The following is a 19300-nucleotide window of genomic DNA, read 5'->3' as shown; positions in this document are numbered from 1 at the left end:
GTCGTTGTGGGGTGGGGAAGGGCCCGGATCCCCGCGCCGGTCTGCGCGGCCGCGGGCCCGGCGTCGACACACCGGGAGGCGGAGGGCGTCGGATTGAGCGCCTCCCGCGGCTCGAGGTCGGGAGGAGCCGGGCGGGGGCGTCCTCGGAAACTCAGGGAGCCGCGGGCCGGCGGGAGGGGCGGCGGCGGCCACCGCACAGAGACTCCTCCCCCGGTGACCACACTGGCTGCTTTCGTTTCCTCTCGTGACAGGTGCTTGGTTGGTCTGTCCTGTCACAGCGAGGTATGAATCGTCCTCGCGAGATTTGTCCACAGGCGGAGCGTGGCCGAGGCTTGGCGTCCGGGGCTTCTCAGGAACCACTGCCCTAAAGGCTTATGTTGTGTGAGGTCTGGGGCCAGACTGCCCTCCCTTCCCCCTACCCCTCGGCTTATCGCCCAGGCTGCGACCCTAGGCGGGGAAGGCCTGGGTCTTGATTTTCTAACCTTTTCAGGGGGATTATTTGGAGGCAGTTTGGGGAATGAGATGCCCAGCACACAGTAAGTGGCCTAACTGTTGCTGCTGCTGAAGTCAGCAGAACTGACACCTGGGTATCCCGTGGCCTTAGGCGTCTCCACTGTGCCCCTTCTCAGTTTGGATGCCCCTTTTCCAGCTGCTTCTAACCATCAGTGATCTCTGTCCTGGGGCCTTCTGGCTCCACGGGTTTAAGACTTGCTCTCTCAATATGGTTCTTCAGGGAGAAGGGAGTTGTTTAGACAGGTGACAAAGGCCTCAGTGGGTTAGAGTTGCGTTTTCTGTAAATTTCCAAGGGTCTCTGTACTTGACAACACTTCTGGATATAGTTAGGACTCAGGGCTCCCGTTGAAGGCTTGGATTACTTATGCCATCTGGAGCCTGTTCCCTGGGTCCCGGTCCTTTCTCTCTGTCTTGGTATTTATTAATGTTCATCTGTGTTTCCAGCCTCTCTCAACTGTGAGTGGGATCCAGGGGTGGCCTGCAGGAGCCTCTAGGGAGGGTGGTAGAGGAAACCCTGATACAGCTTCCAGACCCCCTCCCCCATTAGTGCTTGGAGAAGGGCGGGGCCTGAGCCTTATTCTGCTTTTAAGAGAGAGTCACTAATAAGTGGCTTTGTGACTTGGGAGGCCTGAAATACAGCTATCGAAAGCACAGCCAGGCAGGCCAGTCCTCTCTGGTGCCACACTATTGTGTGCCACTTGATGGTTTGTTTCCCCTCCCTCCTAAAGAGGCCTCATGCTTCTGAGGGACTGGAATTAGGGTTGGTTTTGTCACTTTTCTACTCTGCCTGGCCCATTCCTAGGGAATTAGCACTCACTCTTCAGAGCCGGGGTGCACCACTGAGCGCTGGCTCTGCAGCAGCCACTGTGCTGGGCTTTCCCACTACCTGTGTGTGTGGGGTCTGTGGCCTGGTGGTAGTCTGGGGTCTGTCCTTCCCGCTGAAGGTCCCTTCCCTGCAGGTGGCCTCCTGCCTGGCGCAGCGCCATGCACACACTTGTGTTCCTGAGCACGCGGCAGGTGCTCCAGTGCCAGCCAGCTGCCTGCCAGGCCCTGCCCCTGCTGCCACGCGAGCTCTTCCCCCTGCTGTTCAAGGTGGCCTTCATGGACAAGAAGACTGTCGTGCTGCGTGAGCTGGTGCACACGTGGCCCTTCCCACTGCTCAGCTTCCAGCAGCTGCTGCAGGAATGTGCCCACTGCAGCCGGGCCCTGCTGCAGGAGCGGCCCAGCACAGAGAGCATGCAGGCGGTGATCCTAGGGCTGACAGCCCGGCTCCACGCCCCAGAGACGGAGGCCGGCACGCAGCCCCTCTGCAGGTATGAGCTTACCCGAGGGGCCCTCTGGCCTAGGGGACGCAAAGAGGGTCCCCGCTGAGAGATCTAGGCTAGTGTAAGAGTTCAGTGCAGAAAGAGGCATGTTGCTTCTGTCCCAAGGTGGTTGGGAGTGGGTGTGGGCTCTGTCCCCTGCCTCCTGCCTCAGCCCATCCGTGCTCCCAGGAAGCATGCACTGCGGGTGCTGGACATGACGGGCCTCCTGGACGACGGTGTGGAGCAGGACCCTGGTACCATGAGCATGTGGGACTGCACGGCAGCTGTGGCCCGCACGTGCATTGCACAGCAGCAGGGTGGGGCTGGGGAGCCCGGGCTGGCCCCAGTTCCTGTGGAGGTGCGTGTGGACCTTCGGGTGAACCGGGCCTCTTACGCGTTCCTGCGGGAGGCACTCCGCAGCAGCGTAGGCAGCCCGCTGCGGCTCTGCTGCCGGGACCTGCGGGCTGAGGACCTGCCCATGCGCAACACTGTGGCCCTGCTGCAGCTTCTGGATGCGGGCTGCCTACGCCGCGTGGACCTGCGCTTCAATAACTTGGGCCTACGCGGCCTGTCTGTCATCATCCCACACGTGGCCCGCTTTCAGCACTTGGCCAGCCTGCGGCTACACTATGTGCACGGGGACTCGCGGCAGCCCTCTGTGGATGGTGAGGACAACTTCCGCTACTTCCTGGCCCAGATGGGCCGTTTCACCCGCCTGCGGGAGCTCAGCATGGGCTCGTCTCTCCTCTCAGGGCGGCTGGACCAGCTACTCAGGTAGGCGGGCCCCACTGCCGCTCTGCCCCTGCACTCCCAGAGACCCTCCCCTGGCCCTGCCTGTTCTGACATCTCGTCTCCTCTGCAGCACCCTGCAGAGCCCCCTGGAGAGCCTGGAGCTGGCCTTCTGCGCTCTGCTGCCTGAGGATCTGCGCTTCTTGGCGCGGAGCCCACATGCTGTCCACCTCAAGAAGCTGGACCTGAGTGGCAATGACCTGTCCGGCAGCCAGCTGGAGCCCTTCCAGGGTCTGTTGCAGGCAGCAGCAGCCACACTGCTGCACCTGGAGCTGACCGAGTGCCAGCTCGCTGATACCCAGCTGCTGGCCACACTCCCTGTGCTGACTCGCTGCGCCAGCCTCCGCTACCTCGGCCTCTACGGCAACCCGCTGTCCATGGCAGGCCTTAAGGAGCTCCTGCGGGACTCAGCGGTGCAGGCCGAGCTGCGCACAGTGGTGCACCCCTTCCCTGTGGACTGCTACGAGGGCCTGCCCTGGCCACCGCCTGCCTCTGTCCTGCTGGAGGCCTCCATCAATGAGGAGAAATTTGCCCGGGTGGAGGCCGAGTTGCACCAGCTGCTGTTGGCCTCAGGTCGAGCCCACGTTCTCTGGACCACTGACATCTACGGACGTCTGGCTGCAGACTACTTCAGCCTGTGACTGCTGGGCCTTGGCTGAGAGACAGGCTGTCCTTGGGTCCAGGGAGGCTCCTCCCCCTCTTGGGTAGGCAGAGCCTTGGCCAGGACCCTGCTGGAGGCCTGACACAAAGGCAGTGGTCTCTGGCGTCCTTGCTCCTGGGTGCACCTTGAGCTTCCCTGTGCTTTCCGCAGCGCCCTGCACCTGTCCCCCGGACTGGCCAAACATCTGTGGGCTTGGAGTCTGGATTCCAGGCCGGCTTAGCCCTGCTTAGTTTGCTGCACTTGGCTGCCCTCTTCTCAGAGTGTTCCTGGGGTCCCAGATCTGAGCTGAGATAGGGTGTTCTCTCTGGGCCCTTCCCAAGAGCAGACTCTTTTGGGGCTGAAGTTGGGACAGGGGCCTGCTTCAAGGAGGGTTGGGGGTCTCACGCACTCAAGCCTGTCAGTTTTCCCTGCCCTGACACCCAGGAGACTCCCCTGTCGGCTGTGTTTTTGGGCCAGAGAGTGTCATTAAGGTACAAACGTGCAGTGTGTTTGCAACTGAAATTTGTGGTGGTTTTTTTCTGTCCTGATTGGTTGGTCAGAGGGACTCGTGGCTGGCTCTGCTGTCACCTCATGCATGGCTCCTGGGTAACAGCTGTTTTCCAGTCTGCTGCCCCCTTCTCTCTATGGGCACCCTCCCAGCATCGCAGTCTGTCTTGGCACCTCCACAGTCAGGTCGCCCAAGCTCCTCCAGCGGGCTCGCAAGTCGAGTCAGGCCTTGCAGAGCGAGAGCTTCGTGTGATTCTGGGAGGGATCTTTTCCGGAGGGTCTCAGTGGGAGTGTCGGGAGCTTGCCTGACCATCCTCCATTTGCATCCCAGGATTTCCGTGTGCAGAGCTGGGGATCCGCAGGTGCCTGCGCCCAGCCCCACCCCCGGAGCCCCCAGACCCCACACACGCTCGCCGCACACTGCGCAGCTTCCACCCTTTACTGACCGCGCCGGAGCATGCGCGAGCCGAGCCCGCAGGCCGGCCCGCCCGCGGGGCCGCGTCATCAGCGCGCGCCGCCCGCCCCGCCCTCAGCAGTGGATCTCGTAGGCGGCGGGCGGCTGCATCGGGATCCCCTGCGCGGGGCCGGGCGCTGGGCCCTCGGCCGCCTCCGCCGGGCCCTCGGCGAAGAGTGGCTTGGAGCGGTCGATGACGAACATCTCATGGCCCCGCTCGTCGCGGAGCTCCTCGAGCTGCGCGAAGGTGCAGGGCCCATCGGAGTAGTCGTTGACGAACAGCGCGCCCTCCCCCGGCGGCCCCGGCGCCTTTTTCCGCCGGCGGCGCCTGCGGCAGATCAGGGTCGCCAGCAGCAGCGCCGTAAGCGCGAGGAGCGCGATGGCCGCCGCTATGGCCGTCTGCGTGGCCAGGCCCAGGGCGCGGAAGGCCATGCTGCCCGCCTCAAGCAGGGGCTCGTGGCCCATGGGGCCAGCGGCGGGGGGCGGTGGAGGCGCCAGCCGCAGCTGCTGCTGCTGGGACAGGTTGACCAGGAGCTGGAAGGGCACGCGAGCGGCGCCGCCGGCGTTGGAGGCCTCGCACTCGTACTTGCCAGCGTGGGCCAGGGTGATGTTGCTGAGGAAGAGCATGCCGCTGCCCGTGTCGGAGGCCCCGGGCCCGCTTGGGCCCGGAGCCCCGCCTTCTGGCTGGGCCTGGGCCCGCGGGTGTCCCTCGCGAAGTTGGGCCACCTTTCTCCAGGTTACCAGGGGCTGTGGGTAGCCGGAAGCCTGGCAGGCAACCCGCAGGTCCTCACCCAGATTGGCTGTCACTTCCAGCGGCTCTACATGCACAGAAGGCGGGATGCAGATGAGGCTACTGCCAGATACATCCAGGAGACTCTGAAGTGCCAGGCGTGGGGGCTCTGCACACGTGATCTTGTCCCTGGGGCTGAGCAGCCTCTGGCCTCCTTCCTTGATCCAGGCTCCCAGCCAGTGCAGAGCACAGTCACAGCGCCACGGGTTCTCTGTGGGCACAGCAGCGGTGGGCGGGTGGTCCCAGATCACAGCCCGTGCAGCTGGGGTTCTGCTGGCCAGAACAGAACCCCCTGTGCCACCTCCCAGAATCGGGACCCCTGCCACCCCTTCTCTGACCGCGAGCTCTTTAGAATGGCCAGGCCCTCCCCTCCACCTTTCATCCTGTGGCACTGATCTCTACAGGAACTCCTGCCCCCGCAGTGTCCCTGCAGTGAGTCTCCTATGTTGGGGAGCCTGGCGTCCACATAGACATCTCACAGCTCTGAACTTTGTAGATCCTGTCAGCTTCCCCTTCAGGTGCTGTCTCCCAGAAATGCCTCTAGTCCTGGTGTCTCCAGTTTCTGTCTGCCTATCCTCTGATGGCCCCAAAGCATGCAAGCCCCTCAACTCTGTCCATTCTGTTCAGCGAATTCTGTCTTTCCTGTCTTCTTTATACAGGGTCGCCGAGCTATGCCCCTTAGCACCCACATTCCTAGCAGCATTCTGTCATGGCTGCTGGTGGTGGTGTAGCCAGAATGCTGCCCAGTGGTCTGCAACTCTGAGCCACTGCCATTGGAGCCCGTCCACACCCAGGCCTACTCCTCACTGCCAGCACTGTGGCCAGGGAAGATGTCTGCGTGTGACCCCTCGCCCCAGAGGGAGGTACCTGTGAGGCGCAGGACCTGCAGGCTAGCCAGGGGCTGCAGAGCCTCACGGCTGATGGTGCCCAGCTGGTTCCTGCTGAGGTCCAGCAGTGCCAGAGATGAGAGCCCGGCTAGGGCCTGGTCCTCCAGCAGCTCAATGCTGTTTTCCTGCAGGTGTAGCTCCTGCAGTCGCTGAAGCAAGGACAGCAGATCATCAGGCAAAGGGACCCTAGGAGACATGCCCCCTTACCAGGCTAGGCTGAGTTGAGTTTTGTCTCCACTGCTCTAGCCTGGCAGAGCAGGGTTAGTTCAGGAGGACCCCTCCTTTTCCCTGCCCTCCCCCTCACCGGCAGATGCAGGAAGGTGAAGTCCAACAGCTGTGCTAGCTGGTTTCCAGCCAGGTAGAGGACACGCAGCTGGGCCAGGCCGGCGAAGGCGCTGACGTGCAAGCTGCGCAGCTGGTTGCCTGTGAGCGCCAGCTCCAGCAGGCGCGACTGAGCATGGAAGGCGCCTGGTTCCAGGGCACGCAGGCTGTTGTTGTGCAGGTAGAGGCGGCGCAGGGCGGCCAGGGGCGCCAGGACCGCTGGCTCCAGGCGTGTGATGCTGTTGTCCTGCAGGAACAGCGTCTGCGGGCCAGAAGACGGGCCAGTGTTTAACCTGCCAAGGGAGTCTCCCTCTAACCTTAGCTGGCTTCTCAGCCCAGGTCCCCACCTTTAAAACTGGACCTCACACACCCTTCCCTCCTGTCCCAGGCACTCGTGGCCCACGGCCCCACCTGGTGCCCACCTGCGTCCCCGGCGGGATTCCGGGCGGGAGGACACGAAGCCGCAGGGCCCCGCACTCCACCGTGGTGCTGTAGCAGCGGCAGGCAGCCGGGCAGCCAGCGGTGTGGGGCGGGAACCTGGGCAGCAACAGCAGCAGCAGTGCAAGCGCCCCCAGGGCCATCTCCTGCGGGAGCAGCTGCGAACCACGAAGCTGCAGCCTCCTCGCCAGCTCCACGAAGTCGCCGGCTTGGGTGCCTCCTGGAGTGCAGGTTGGCAGACCTGCCCTGAGGTTTGAGAGCCAGGGAAGAGCATGGACGGAGCCTCACACCGTGTCCAACATTGGAAAAGTCTCATCAATTTAAGAAATATAAATAAAACGTGCGTTTCTTTCCCTAACAAAAATGCCCCAGTACCCTGTTCTTTCTTTCCTGCACCTGCCTGGCAGAGGCTTCCTGCTCTGGCATGTGGATGCTAGGTAATGCAGCCATCTGCACCCTAGCAACCAGCCACTGACTGCATGGCTTGGGGGTCAAGAGGCCAATGCGGGTAGGGACAGGAGAGTGGGCATCAAATGCAGGGCCCTGGTACCCAAGGTGGGCCAGAAGGGGAAGAGCCTGCTCTGCTAGAATGTCCCATTGTGCTTGTGGACTCCTCACTCTGGGGACTGGCGTGCAACCTTGTAAGGCACAGAGCCTACGGCAGAGGTCCCCTTTGTGCCCCCAGGGTGAGGCCTAAGGCCCCACACTGCCAGTGTCCCTGTCCTCACCTTACTGTCACCCAACATTAAATCTAGTCCTTTTATCCCTACATCATGCTGTCCCCACCCCCACCCCCACCCCCGCCCTGGGATTCACCTGTTGTGACCTGTTGGGGAACAATGGTAGAACTGGTCTTAAGGGAATCACCAGCCACAGAAAAATCAAGGCACAGCTTTGTGCAGCCCATCCTCCAGGGGCGAAGAGGAGTGGACAGCTTAGCTGGAATGAGGGCTTTTCCTCAGGGGATTTGTCAGAGAATTGGGGGATGAGGCAAACAATATGAAAGTCATCTCAGAAGCTATGGTTCTCCATGCTGGCCCCCAAAAAGTGCCTCTGTCTTTGGGGGTTGGTGGGGCCCTGGAACAGCTGGGGCGTGAGAGGGGTCTTGGGCCACCAACTGGGTTTCTAGTGTAGTTTCAGCAATGGCCTGACCATGAAGGAATGTGTAGTGTTTTGGGGATTTACACACATGCAACTTGTCCTAGAGGGGTGGGAAGGCCTGGGTCTAATTCCAGGCACAATGAGTCCAGTTTTAAAGGTGGGGACCTGGGCTGAGAAGCCAGCCAAGGATGGCAGGGCTGAGTGTGCTGTCAATTAGCCTCAAGCCCCACCTCAAAAGGTCCCGGCTCTGAACACCAGCATGTTCACCAGGTCTCCCTGCTAGCAAGAGTGAGTCATGTGGAGCTGGACCAAGTGGCCTTGGTGTTTGTTTAAATCTTGCCCAAACGTGTAATCCATGTGATTATTTGAAGTCACTACAGAAGAGACAGCACGGCAAAAGTTTTAATGGAATAGCTTTGGCTGAGGCAGAGGCAGTTCCCAGGTGTCTCCGGATGTAAACCCCAAGCTGGGGGATTTCTCCGGACCCCTGGGATCCATCTCCTTGAGCAAAAGGGCTGGCCCCAGTCTCCAGCGGCAAGGCCTCTCAGGTAGAGAAGGATCTTAGCTTCCTCCTCAGGGCTCGGGGCACTGCCGCTCACACGGACACCCTAGATGCCGGTCCGCGTGGAAAGGTCCGCCGGGGCAGGGATGAGGGCTCAGGCAGGAAGAGCAGGGGAGACCCGCCCAGAAATCCTTTCACCCCGTGGTCAAACCCCTAATCCGGCCGGGCAGGGGGCGGGGCGTCACACATAGGCTTCAGCGATGGCTGTCACTGTCTCCAGGGCGCCCATCTGTGCGGGGGAGTGGTGGAATGAAGAGGGAGGAGGCCTTGCGACCCCCAGGCTCAGTGAGAGGCCTGAGCCGCGTGCCTCGGTCCCTCACGGTGTCCCCTTTACCCTCTCAAGTACGGGTCTGTTCTGGGCCACTAAGGGCAGGGCGTGGTCCCCGCCAGGTCACACGCCCTTCCCGGTGCGCACGGAGGACAGACCTTGGGTGGCCCCCGCCCCCACGCCCGCTGACCTTGGGTCGGGTGCCCCCTCACCTGACACTCCCGCGGCGCGGCTCCCCCGCTGAGCCCGCGGCGCCCCAGCCCCCCGGCGGCGCTGGGCGGGGGAGGGGCGGGCACCGTTCGCGCACGCGTACTGGAGCCCCCGCGCCTCCCGCCCAGCCGCTCGGGCCCGCCGTCGCGAGCGCAGGCAGAAGCAGAGGACGCCCAGGCCCCGGGCGTGGGGAGGCAGTAGAAGAGCCCGCGACCCCGCCCCTCCCTGCCGTCGGTCGGGGCCCGGGCAGCGGCAGCACCTCGGACAGCGCCGGGCGGGGCGGGGCCGAGACGGCCCTCCTTCGCGCACGCGCACTTGGCTGGCCCGCTCTCTGGGTGGCGCGTGCGCAGCGACACGGACAGGAGGCGCCGGGGCGGGGGCTGAGGGGACCCAACAGCAGCTGCCTGACGCTCAGGGCTGCGGAGCGGCGAGCAGCAGCGGGACCAGGTCCATGGTGAGGGCGAGGCGGCGGCCCTGCCAGCGCACGTGCGAGGGCAGCGCGGTCGCGCCAGGCGCGTATTCGAAGCAGGCGCTGAGCTCGAAGGCCAGGGCCGAGCGCACCAGGCCCACGCCGCCGGCGCGCTCTGGCGCGGGGTGATAGAGGCGCCCATTGTCGGCCAGGGGCACCAGGCGAGCCGGCTCGAAGGGCACGGCCAGGGCCTCGCCGCCGCCGCAGTAGGAGAGGCGCGGGGGCCCGGGGCCCGCAGCCAGCAGATGCGTGAAGACCACAGGCCGGTCATCGCAGCGCAGGAAGTTGCGCTCTCTGCCGCAGAGAGAGAGGAAGGGGAAGGAGGCCTCGTAGCGCCCGCTGCGGTTGGGTCTCAGACGGGAGAAGAAGGTGACGAGGAACTGCGGGTCTAGGGGATAGAAGGGCACAGGTTGCTCACCGTGCCAGGAACCCAAGGTTCCCAGGCAAACGGCTCGCCAAGGGCCGGCGCCGGCTGTCGGAGGGCCATCGCGACTTCACTTTGGATAGCGGGCTCTTGAGCTCAGGACGCCCATTCCCCCGCTGCGGCGGGGTTGGGGAGCAGAACCCTCCAGCGCCTCTCCGGAAGGGATAAGGAAGGCGGGGGGAGGAGGGCGCAGCAGTACCTTTGAAACAGGTGATGAAGTTCTTCATTTTGGAGTCATCCAGGAAAAGCTGCAGACAGAGGGACAAGCGTGGCCCATGAGTCCCAGTGGGAAGACCTCCCATAGGCGGGGACCTCTAGGCGGGCCTAAGTCTGCTTTCCTTGCTCGTCTGTGCACACCGTGCACAGAGAGGCATGTAGATCACCTTGGGAGCTCTGTCAACTTTCCCGCATCTACCCCGCACCCTGGGCGGTGCTTCCTGGCACACGGGTTTCCTGAAGTGACATGCCTTTCCCGCGCCTCTTCCCGCCTCCTTTCGCTTTTCTAGTCTGCTGTGACACCTCCTCCTTGGAGGCTAGACTTGCTTCCTCGGAATTATGGTGGTTGCTCCTGCCAGGGTTTCCAAAGAAGGCGGGGCTGGTGGCAGAAAGGTAGGTAAAGAACTGGGGATGCGGAGCGCGCGGGGCTGAGCTGAGCTGAGCTGGTACTGGGCGCCCCAGTCTCTAAAGCGCGCTGCTCTAGCTCAGCAGAGTCGGGTTCACTTACCTTAGAGACTCTGTCCACCCCTCCCACCGCCCCCTACTGCAGGGACCTTCCGCGGCCCCGCCCCCGGCCCACCTGGCCCTGATGATCCACGTAGTAAAAGTACTCGCGTGTGCGGGGCTCGGGGCTCTGGCCCTGAGTGTAGGAGATGCCCCCGCCCCCACCGCAGGCCCGTGCCCCGAGCGGCCGCGCCAAGGGCAAGGCCCAAGCCCGGAGCGCCCCGCACGCCGGCCACATTCTTTTCCCGAGCCGGAAGAGGCTGGTGGGTCATGTGGTGGCGGCGCAGCACGAATACGCGTCTCCCCGGAGCCAAGGCCTTGCATTTTGGGTTCCGGCAACAGCTGCTGACCTCGCCCGGCCTGGCCGCCTGTTCCCCGCATTCCGGGCGGCTGGAATGTTCTTCCTTTTCTGGGCTTGTGAGGGCAGCCCACCCTGCCGTCGGGCTGGGGAGACACTGGCGCGCAGGGCCGCCTGACAGCGCGGTGCGGGTGTCAAACGGGGCTGCAGGCAGTTTCATGAACTGGGAGACAGGCTGGGACGCGGCGCTGTCTCGCGGGCTCTGCGCCTTTACCCTCGGAGGTTGGCCGCCGGCACTGGCCTGTCTCCCCCACCCTCTGAGAAGCCAGCTCGTCGCGACTGAGTCTGCGCGTCCAACTAGGTGCTGAATAAAGAGGTGAATAAACATTCTGCCTAGAAGCCTATGTCTGGTTTGGGGGAGGGCGGGTCAGAAAAAGCCCACCTCCCTAGGCAGGGCTTCCCGGGGCAAGTCCCATACCCCAGGTGGCGGCAGACGGCTCTAAACGGCCTCGCAATTGCCCTCCTACATGGAGCCTCCTTCTGGACCATCGCCTCGCCCCCATTCCAGGGAAACAGGCTCGTTCCCCCGCCCTCCCCCCCCCCAATCTTCTACTCGCTTCTTTCCCCTTCTCCCCTGGCCTGTCTATCCAGGTGCCCATATCAGCAATCCGCTGAACACTGGACTGGCCAGCTCCCAACCTAGAACCCTGCAGCTACTGGAAGGAATGGAAGAGGACAGGCAGGGACCATGGCTTCAAGTTTCCATATGTACTTTATTCACACAGAGTTGTCACCTGCATCAGAGTGTTTGTGGCCAGGCCACCCCAGGCCCCACAGACCACCCTGCTGAGGATGCAGTCCCAAGATCACCTGGGTCTCACAGGGCTGGGCTTTTTTAAATAATAAATAAAAACTCTAAAAAAATTATATATATGTAACTGGGGAGAAATTGTTTTATAATTGGAACTCGAAATTCCAAAGTGGAAAAGATACAAACTGAGAGTCTACGTACCCCTCCCCCCCAGCTCTGGCCTCCAGGGAAGGCAGTCCTAGGCACCCGCTGGTCCCCAAGCTCAACTCCTTCCCCGCTTCTGCTGCTGGTCCCGAATGGGCTCAGGGCAGGGTCTGGTTTTTGGTCGGAAGCCAAGAAAAGTTGAGGAGAAAATAAAGGAATAATACCAACTTGCTCTGCACAGAGGACTGGCTAGGATGGCTTGGAGATAAATAGCATTTGGGTTAAAACTGTCATTAGCAAATTAGTTCTTGTATTTTTCACTATTTATATGTCTATACACAGATGTGCTGGGTGCAGGACAGATTCTGAATTTATAATTACACCACGAAAAATACTCTTGCCCCTCCCCCACCCTGCCCCAATAATGCCTGCCTAACCCTGCCCCCCACAGGACTTTGGTTTGGGGGCCCCTCCCCGCCCAGAGATAGCCTGCTGGGCCCTGGGCCAGCCCAGCTTGGCTCTGGTGGTAGACAGCCCAGTGCCCTGGAGCCCCCAAACTCTGGTGCAGTCACTATGGTGGAGGTCACCGGTGGACAGGAAATTGGGGGCAGAAGCTGCAGGCCGGACACCGAGAGAGAGGGGGGCAGCCTTGGCAGGGCTGGGGCCGGGGCCAAGGCCAGGCTGAGTGCAGGAGCAACTGGGAGGCAGCTCGCCCCGGGGAGGGCAACGTGTGCCCTCGGGGCCCCAGGGCAGGGGCAGTGTCACTTGGCTCCAGGCAACAGAAGGCACTTTCTCGGGGCTGACCCACGGCCGGAGTGCGGGGGTGGGGGTGGGGTGGAGGGGTGCGGTGCCCACGGAACTGGCCACGAGGCAGGGGGCGTTCCCGTAGCTCCTTTGCCTTGGCTGTGCCCTCAGCCCGAAGGCCTGGGTGGGGGAGATGGGAGATTCCAGGGCTAGGGCGGGCACCAGCGGAGCCTGGCATGCGACCTCCGCAGTTGGGGCATTCCCTCCCCCCTCCCCGCTTGCTCCCCTGCCCGGGTGCACCCGAGCTTGGGCTCTGTCCCCACCCTTGGCCCACGTGCTATAGCACGCCCTCCATGAAGCTGGTGTCCAGGTGCTGGATGAGGACGCGCAGGAATGACATCTCTTTGCGAGTGTTTTCGAAGATGACACGCGGGTCGTCCGATCTGCAGCGGAGGCAGTTGGGCGCCATCACCATGGCCAGGTTGCTCACATCCATCTTGGTGATGGCCACGTTGGCGGGCTGCACGAACACCTGTGCAGAGCAGCAGCTGGTGGGCCGGGGCGGGGCGTAGGGCGGGGCCGGGGTCAGGGGGCGTGTCCAGGGAGGGGCGTGCCCTGGGCGGGGCCCACCGCGCACCTGGAGAAAGCGGATGAGGTAGCACAGCACCAGGCGGTTGATGCGGGGCAGCGCGTGCACCACGGCCACGGCGGCCTCCGGGCTCTCGTAGTGCGCGATGCACTGCTCGTAGAACTCGTGCGGGATCAGGGGCTCCTCCAGCTCCCGGTACCACAGCTTCAGCAGAGACGCTGTGGACACAGTGCGGGGGCTCAGCCAGGCCTGCGGGGCTGGCACCCGCCTAACCCGGGCGGAGGGAATGAAAGGGGCTGTGTGGGGGCGGGACCAGACTGGAAAGAGACCACTTGGCCGCGGTGGGCCGCAGGGCCGAGCCCTACTAAGCTTATGGACCTGAGGGATATGCCGGGTTGACGAGCAAAGTGTGACATCTCCCAAGGGCTGTGCAGCTGCCCTGAGCAGACAATGCTGGAAGAACTGGGAGCACAGTCAAGGGGGGGGGGGTGCGACTGTCCAGTGGAAAGGGGGGGGTGTCTGTACCAGAATCGGACCAGGAGCTGCCACATTACTAGGGGGAGCGGAATGTCGGAACCGCATGGACTGGGCTTGCTCCTGCTGACCAGGGGCTGGGGCTCACCAGGGACATGGGGGTCCTCCAGGCCTGTAGGCACCTTCCACTGGTCCACCTGTAGCTTCAGGGCGTTCACTTCATCAATGTCCCCAGGGACTCTGTGGAGCACAGGGTGAAGGTCAGGGACTGCTCAGCCCCTTGCCACCTGATTGGCCTTCCCACTGGGGACAGAGATGTAGCTTGGGGCTCTCAGGCTAGTCCCACCTCCCTCCACGCAGGGCCAGAGGTCCAAACCCACAAGTCTGTTTCCCCAGCTGTCCTTTCGGAGCTCTGGTACTTGAGTCATGACAGCAGGTGACTGGCCATGTGCCACTCCCCATGGGGCAGGGACTGGTGAGGACTGACTGCTGAGGGTGCTGCATCTTTGTGGGTTCTACCCATGGTTGGTGTCTGAGCACCCTCTGGGCCCCTGGTGGCTATTTCTGCAGGGGCACTGTCCCTGGCCAGCTCTCCTGCCTGGGTTTAGTTGTACTGCCACTTAGGGGAACGTCCCTGCTGCCCTGCCTCTCCTGGCTACACAGTGGCCTTGCCCTTCCACTTGCTCCAGGTGCCTCTCCCCACTAGCATGCTGGCCTTTTGGGGGGCCTCAGTGGCTGCTCCGAGGCAGGGGCACAGGTCTCCTGGCCCTGCCGCCCAATGGCCCTTGTCTGCCTGAGACGTATGGTGGAGACACCCAAGGCTGCCACACCCGGGACCCAGGTTGCAGGCACCTGAAGATGCCTTCCGTCTGGTCGCCGTTGAGCGCTAGCACCTCCTCAGACAGCCGCGTCTGTACCCAGGGGAGCTGCCGCTCTGGGTAGCGCTCCTTCTGCATGCTCATGACCTCCTGCAGCGCGCTGCCGAACATGGAGGGGCTGAACACGGCGTTCTTGGCGTGCCGGATCTCCTCCACGTTGGGCTTCCGCAGCCCCTGCAGAGGCAGCCCAGCTGTCCCACGTGGCGTGGCTGCCCGGCTCTCCCCCCACCCACTGCTCCGGGGGCTGCCCGGCCCGGGTTACCAGGGGGCCTCCTGCTGGGCCACCTACAGGCCCCCAAAGCTTCATGGGAGAAAGGTGATGTGACTCCCGGGGCCAGAGGGGCCAGGCTGGCAGATCTGGGCCACGTTGAGGTCACTGTGGGGTAGCGGCGAGGGGAGAAGCCTGGGGTGGTTGCAGGCTGTGGCTTCTGAAGTGTGACTGCGGCAGGGCCGGAGCAGTGCATTCCGGAGATGAGGAAGTGGCCAGGTGGCGGATCTCTGAGACAGTGCAGTGAGCAGCTGCTTTCGACGTGTTAGGGAGGGTCAGGTGCAGGAGGGCCCGAGGGGCTTCTGGGGTGGGGCGGTAGGTGCAAGGGAGGAGGGGGAGGGGTGCAGACGCTGCACCGTCCAGAGCGGGCAGGAGGGGAGGATGACCCCAGATCCCAACAGTCCAGGGAACAAGACCCAGCTGTGAGGTGTGCCTGAGGCCTGTCCCTCTACAGGAGCTGCAGAGTGCAGTCTCGGGGAGGATGCGGTGGGCTTTGGCTGCCAAGCTCCGCCAGGTGGTAGGAGGTCCCAACGAGGCCAGTGGCTGAGTGTCAGGGAAGCAGCTGTGGAGGGTGCTGCTGGAGCCACCTGTCTGCCTACCTGGGACCAGCTGTGGGGTGGTGTCCAGCCCTGGCAGGAGCCCTATGATGGGTCTGGGCTCTCACACCTGCACTATGGCCAGCAGTGGCTCAGTGTTTGCAAAGGAGCACATGGTGGCCTTCTGATCCCATCTTCCAGGTGTGAGGGCCCTTCTGGGAGTGGTCTCAGTCTGCCCATGGGCCGGGCCTTCGGCACCCAGCCATAACAGCCAGAGGGTGACAGCTACTGCTGCCGCCACCCTCAGTAGGTCTGGTGACCTGCTGCCCAGGCCTAGCCACATACCCCTTTGCCTGCACTGGCTCCTCAGCTGGAGGTGCGCCCCTGCCCGAGGCCTTCCCTGACTGCCTGCGTTGGTGGGCTCCCCGCATCACCCTCCACACTGTGAGCCGTCACTGCCTCCCCAAGGTGTAGGCTAGGCTTGAGGCTCGCCCAAGGTTCCCTGCCTCCCTCTGGACCCTGTCTAGCCGTCACCGGCACAGCCCACCCACCCCTGCCCGACTGTCCTGGGAGAAGCTGGTACCTTCTTGGCCCCAGTCAGGGCCGCCTTCTGTAGCTTGTGGTAACAGTACTTGGCGTACGTGCTTATGGCCACCCCTGGAAAAGAAGGGATGCTGGTTGGCTTGGAGTGGGTGTCTGGGCTGTGGGGCTTCAAGCTAGCCAGTGACCAAGAGAGCAAGTGCTACGGGGGAACAGGCAGTTCCTGCCAGAGTGCTGGGCCCTGGCCACCTGGCCAGGCTCCTGCCCATCCGCTGGCTGGGGCAGGGGGCCCTCACACCTTAGGGCTGTGTTTTTTGGGGCAGAAATCAACACGGAAGCAACCCCTCTGCCATTGTCCCCAACCCCCCACGTCGAGGAAGGGCAGTGTGGGGATGAGACCTAGTCCCCAAGGAGTCACCGGCAGGTCCCGGGTCCCAGGGCCTCCAAACTCCAGGTTCCCTCTCCCAGCTGGCCCTGTGGAGCCTGAGAAGGGTCACTTCCACGTGCAGAAGGCAGGGGGCACTCAGAGCCCACTGCCTTGGGCCAGCACTATGGGAGGGCTTCAGCCCCAGGACCCCCTAACTGCTTGACTGAGTACTGCTGCGTGGAGGTCAGGGAGAGGGAACCCTAGGGCCTGGCCCATGGTGGAAAGGGGACAAGTATGGAGGAGACACCCCATGTCCTGAGCCTGGGTGTTGCCCAGAGGGCAGGGGGCTTTCTCACACTGCAGCCCTGGGTCATGGGGGATGGCTAAGCTGGCATTCTGAGGGCAAGGACCTTGGGGACCTTGGCCGGGGGCTCTCCAGACACAGAGTTGAAGGAGAGCGGGCACATGGCTGGAGTTGGGTGGATCTGAGATGTAGGAGCATCTTTCTTGCCCGGGTGTGGGGAGGGGAAGTGGCAAGACAACACAGTGAGGCCAGCCCAGAGCAGCCATCAGGGCTGATACCACAGGCTAAGGAACAGACAGATGGGCTGCATGTCGCCAGGCTCAGGACCGGCCCTGCTCTCGAAGGCTCTGCCTCTACTGGGCCCGCCTGTCTGAGCGCCTACTGCCTGAAGACAGTTGAGGACATGGGCGGGGGTCCTCAGACTCCAGTGTGGAAAACAGAAACACGCCTTAGTCTTGGAAAATCTGTCTCAGGTCCTGGGACCCACAGGCCCCTGGCAGAGAATTGCAGCTGTAGCCCTGATCCTCCAGCTGGGACACAGCCCCTGGAACCTTCCGCCACAGGCCCGTGTGGCCCTTCTGAGTGGGCCACGGTTTAGGGAAAATGGACGGCGCTTATGGAAGTGGACCCCCGGCCAGACTCTGAGCCCTAGGAACCCAGGAAACACTCTGCAGCAAGGACTGTTCTCCCCTATACCAGGGCCATGCCTGCCTCTTCTTAGGACAATGCCTCCTGTCCCTAGTCTTGGGGACTCCTGGGGAGACATGCCCTGACTTCTGTTTCAGGGCCTCCTGGGACCTAACCCAGCCTCTCCCACAGGCCATGATCTGAAGGTCCTGTGGCTGCCCCCTCAGCTGGTGATCGTGGCCACCTGCAGCCTTCCTGGGCCTTAGTTTCCTCCTCTGAGGATGGGACACCTCTTACAGGTGCTGTGAAGGGCCAGCCTTGGAGATGGGTGCCCACTGAGGGCTCAGCAGATGCAGTTGCTGAGTCAGTTTTTGGGCAGAACGAGGCTGAGGCCACGTGTGCCCCGAGTCCCTGCACACCACGTGCTGCCGTGGGGACAGCCTCCGGGGCCACAGCTGTGGAGTGTCTGCGGGGTGCCTGGGGGGGTCAGTCAGTGCCCATAGGCAGCCCGGAGAGACCCCATCAGTGGAGTGGGGTGCCCTGCTCCCAGCCCATTGCTTGTTGTGAACTTGCTGGGGTATACCCATCCCGTCTGAAAGGTAGGGACGCAGCAGCCTCAGAGGGGCCCACAAATCAGCTCTCGCAGTCCGTGCTGCTGTGCCAGGGCCCTGGGAGGAGTGCAGGCCACAAGCCCCAAAGGCCACTGAGTGGGGCCAGAAGCCCCTGGCGCTGACCCTGCTGGGTCCCAGGGCTCCAGCGCCCTTGCCCTACCCAGGACCACCTCAGACTGTGGCGTCCTGCTCGGCCCACCCAGGCCCCCGCGGGACCTGCTCTGGGCCCCAGCCCTGCCTCACTGCTGCAGACAGTCCGGAATGGGCTCAGGCAGGTGCTCGGAGCTCGCTCCGTCCACAGCCGCACAGCCGGGAACCCTGGGTCGCAGCTGCTCCCTTCTGCAGAGGGCAGCACGCGGGCTGAGGAAGAGCGGGGCGAGCAGGGGCTGGTCCCAGGAAGGAGGCTGTGGTCAGCAGTGGGACCAGCAGCCTCCTAGCACGGAGGGCCTCCCTGGAGCTCGGCGGGGTGCAGCTCCGGACCCAGGGCCCCCGACGAGCGGGGTGGGGCTGGGGGGGTGAGACACCTGGGCTGCGCCGGGCCCCGTCCCCTGCCCCCGGGACGCCTGGGCCAGAGGTCAGCGCAGGGAACTGTCATGGAACACTTACCTGGGGCACCTCGAGCCGGCTGTGGCCCACCAGTCCTCACACCCCCACCGAGAACCCAGCATGCAAGTTGGAAGGTGGTCTGAGCACCAGGAGAAGGCGCAGGCCCCGTGAGGCTTCTCCCAGGAGCCCCGCCAGTGTCTTGGGGTCTCCAGCCAGCTCAGAAGGCCACAGGCCTGAGGGTTAGTGCCGCCCACCGTCCCCCAGCCCGGAAGCGGTTAGAGAGAGGCGGCCAGGTGGCCAAGGCCAGCGAGCAGAGCTGTGCAGACCCGGCACGCGGGCTGCGGAGAGAGGCCCTACCATCCGGGTCCTCAACATAGGGCTTGGGTTTCTTTCTCAACTTGCACGTCTTCTTACTGTTTCTGTCCAGCAGCTCTTTCATGTGCTGTGTCACTGGGGAGCAAACAGAGCCGTGAGGAGCACAGAACACAAAGCCAGGAGCGCACGCCCACATGGCGGATGTGGCCCTGATGAGGTCCCCCGGCCGGCTGGGCCCTCATGGGAACGCGAGGTCCTCAGCCAATGCCCAGCAGGGGCGGCGCGCGCCCCCGCCCAGGAGCGCTGGTGGGCGAGTGTCCTGTGGGCGGCGCTTCCTGCTCGGTCCTGGGAATGGGTTGGGAGGGTGTGCTCGTAAAGACGCCTGGCTGCCCGTGCGCTTCTGGCTGTGCGGCTGACGCCGTGCCCTGGGACAGAAAGTCACTCGGGACCCTAGGCGGGAGGAAGGCAGGGTGCAGCCCCTTCTGACACGCGCCGCTGCTGGAGGCCCTGGGGCGGCTGGCTGCCCTCCCAGGCTAACCCGGGCCCCCCACTCCGCACGGACTAACAGCTGGCAGGGCCCCCCCGCCCCTCCGGAACTCTGGGTTGGGTCCACACTCGGCACTGTGCTCTGTGCCGACGGCGGGCCATGCACACGCTGCAGGGCTGGGGTCCGTCTAATCATTTCTTGTATCAGTACGGAATTACAGACACTGGTGTTACATTTTGGGTAACTGCTCCAGTTTTGGGCACTGGGCACCCTTTGGTGGCTCCTGTGTCCTGTGATATGCCCATCACCCCCCTCACCCTCCAGCATGTGTCACTTTGGCACTGCATCCTACACATTCCCCGCA

The 19300-nt window shown here is 63.4% G+C and overlaps 4 protein-coding genes and 2 long non-coding RNA genes across 11 annotated transcripts in view; 3 read left to right on the top strand and 3 right to left on the bottom strand.

The window, feature by feature from the left end:
• Positions 1 to 6: 6 nt before the first annotated feature.
• LRRC14 (leucine rich repeat containing 14) lies at positions 7 to 3768 on the top strand. 4 transcript variants are annotated; one of them, XM_011374825.2, is made up of 4 exons: positions 7 to 282; positions 1473 to 1826; positions 2007 to 2591; positions 2680 to 3768. In XM_011374825.2, the coding sequence occupies exons 2-4, from the start codon at positions 1498 to 1500 to the stop codon at positions 3245 to 3247; spliced, it is 1482 nt and encodes a 493-aa protein (XP_011373127.1). In that variant the 5' UTR covers positions 7 to 282; positions 1473 to 1497; the 3' UTR covers positions 3248 to 3768. The 4 variants fall into 4 exon arrangements, with proteins under 4 accessions (XP_011373127.1, XP_023376067.1, XP_011373126.1 ...); XM_023520299.1 differs by having other exon boundaries at positions 7 to 381; XM_011374824.2 differs by having other exon boundaries at positions 7 to 386.
• Positions 3769 to 3793: 25 nt separating this feature from the next.
• On the bottom strand, positions 3794 to 6786 carry LRRC24 (leucine rich repeat containing 24). Its single transcript, XM_011374822.2, has 4 exons — positions 6628 to 6786; positions 6189 to 6467; positions 5865 to 6033; positions 3794 to 5208 (listed from the first exon to the last, which is right to left on the bottom strand). The coding sequence occupies exons 1-4, from the start codon at positions 6784 to 6786 to the stop codon at positions 4283 to 4285; spliced, it is 1533 nt and encodes a 510-aa protein (XP_011373124.1). The 3' UTR covers positions 3794 to 4282.
• Positions 4278 to 7007, top strand: LOC111729317. Its single transcript, XR_002776181.1, has 2 exons — positions 4278 to 4454; positions 6594 to 7007. It is a non-coding gene; the product is annotated as an uncharacterized LOC111729317 (long non-coding RNA).
• Positions 7008 to 8130: 1123 nt separating this feature from the next.
• On the bottom strand, positions 8131 to 10663 carry CUNH8orf82 (chromosome unknown C8orf82 homolog). The gene is made up of 4 exons (XM_011374820.2): positions 10474 to 10663; positions 9877 to 9925; positions 8787 to 9641; positions 8131 to 8535 (listed from the first exon to the last, which is right to left on the bottom strand). Exons 1-3 carry the CDS (start codon positions 10633 to 10635, stop codon positions 9196 to 9198), a joined length of 657 nt encoding a protein of 218 aa, XP_011373122.1. The 5' UTR covers positions 10636 to 10663; the 3' UTR covers positions 8131 to 8535; positions 8787 to 9195.
• A 263-nt stretch (positions 10664 to 10926) lies between these two features.
• On the top strand, positions 10927 to 11622 carry LOC105301945. Its single transcript, XR_896779.2, has 2 exons — positions 10927 to 11071; positions 11347 to 11622. It is a non-coding gene; the product is annotated as an uncharacterized LOC105301945 (long non-coding RNA).
• The window catches only part of ARHGAP39 (Rho GTPase activating protein 39), a 67210-nt gene continuing 59358 nt past the window's right edge, over positions 11449 to 19300 (bottom strand). For all 3 annotated transcript variants that reach the window (XM_023520292.1, XM_011374816.2, XM_023520293.1), the window contains 6 exons: positions 18492 to 18584; positions 15723 to 15796; positions 14310 to 14509; positions 13606 to 13697; positions 13032 to 13201; positions 11449 to 12926 (listed from right to left, as the gene is read on the bottom strand). In XM_023520292.1, the coding sequence (XP_023376060.1) occupies positions 12732 to 12926; positions 13032 to 13201; positions 13606 to 13697; positions 14310 to 14509; positions 15723 to 15796; positions 18492 to 18584 (824 nt within the window). In that variant the 3' untranslated portion in view covers positions 11449 to 12731. The remainder of the gene's footprint in view (positions 12927 to 13031; positions 13202 to 13605; positions 13698 to 14309; positions 14510 to 15722; positions 15797 to 18491; positions 18585 to 19300) is intronic.

The sequence above is a fragment of the Pteropus vampyrus genome, unplaced genomic scaffold (genome assembly GCF_000151845.1).
Source record: "Pteropus vampyrus isolate Shadow unplaced genomic scaffold, Pvam_2.0 Scaffold256, whole genome shotgun sequence".
Taxonomy (NCBI): Eukaryota; Metazoa; Chordata; class Mammalia; order Chiroptera; family Pteropodidae; genus Pteropus; species Pteropus vampyrus.
The sequence above is the reverse complement of the archived record's forward strand: the minus strand, read 5'-3'. Positions and strand labels throughout refer to the sequence as shown.

Excerpts from the sequence above, each read along its gene's own strand:
- CUNH8orf82 (XM_011374820.2), bottom strand. The coding sequence starts at position 10,635 with ATGTGGCCGGCGTGCGGGGCGCTCCGGGCTTGGGCCTTGCCCTTGGCG. Across the intron at positions 9,926-10,473 it reads ACGTGGATCATCAGGGCCAG|CTTTTCCTGGATGACTCCAA; the intron begins GTGGGCCGGGGG and ends CTCTGTCTGCAG. Across the intron at positions 9,642-9,876 it reads CTTCATCACCTGTTTCAAAG|ACCCGCAGTTCCTCGTCACC; the intron begins GTACTGCTGCGC and ends TCTATCCCCTAG.
- LRRC14 (XM_011374825.2), top strand. The coding sequence starts at position 1,498 with ATGCACACACTTGTGTTCCTGAGCACGCGGCAGGTGCTCCAGTGCCAG. Across the intron at positions 1,827-2,006 it reads GGCACGCAGCCCCTCTGCAG|GAAGCATGCACTGCGGGTGC; the intron begins GTATGAGCTTAC and ends CCGTGCTCCCAG. Across the intron at positions 2,592-2,679 it reads CGGCTGGACCAGCTACTCAG|CACCCTGCAGAGCCCCCTGG; the intron begins GTAGGCGGGCCC and ends TCTCCTCTGCAG.
- LRRC24 (XM_011374822.2), bottom strand. The coding sequence starts at position 6,786 with ATGGCCCTGGGGGCGCTTGCACTGCTGCTGCTGTTGCTGCCCAGGTTC. Across the intron at positions 6,034-6,188 it reads TCACCTTCCTGCATCTGCCG|CGACTGCAGGAGCTACACCT; the intron begins GTGAGGGGGAGG and ends TCCTTGCTTCAG. Across the intron at positions 5,209-5,864 it reads GCAGGTCCTGCGCCTCACAG|AGAACCCGTGGCGCTGTGAC; the intron begins GTACCTCCCTCT and ends CTGTGCCCACAG.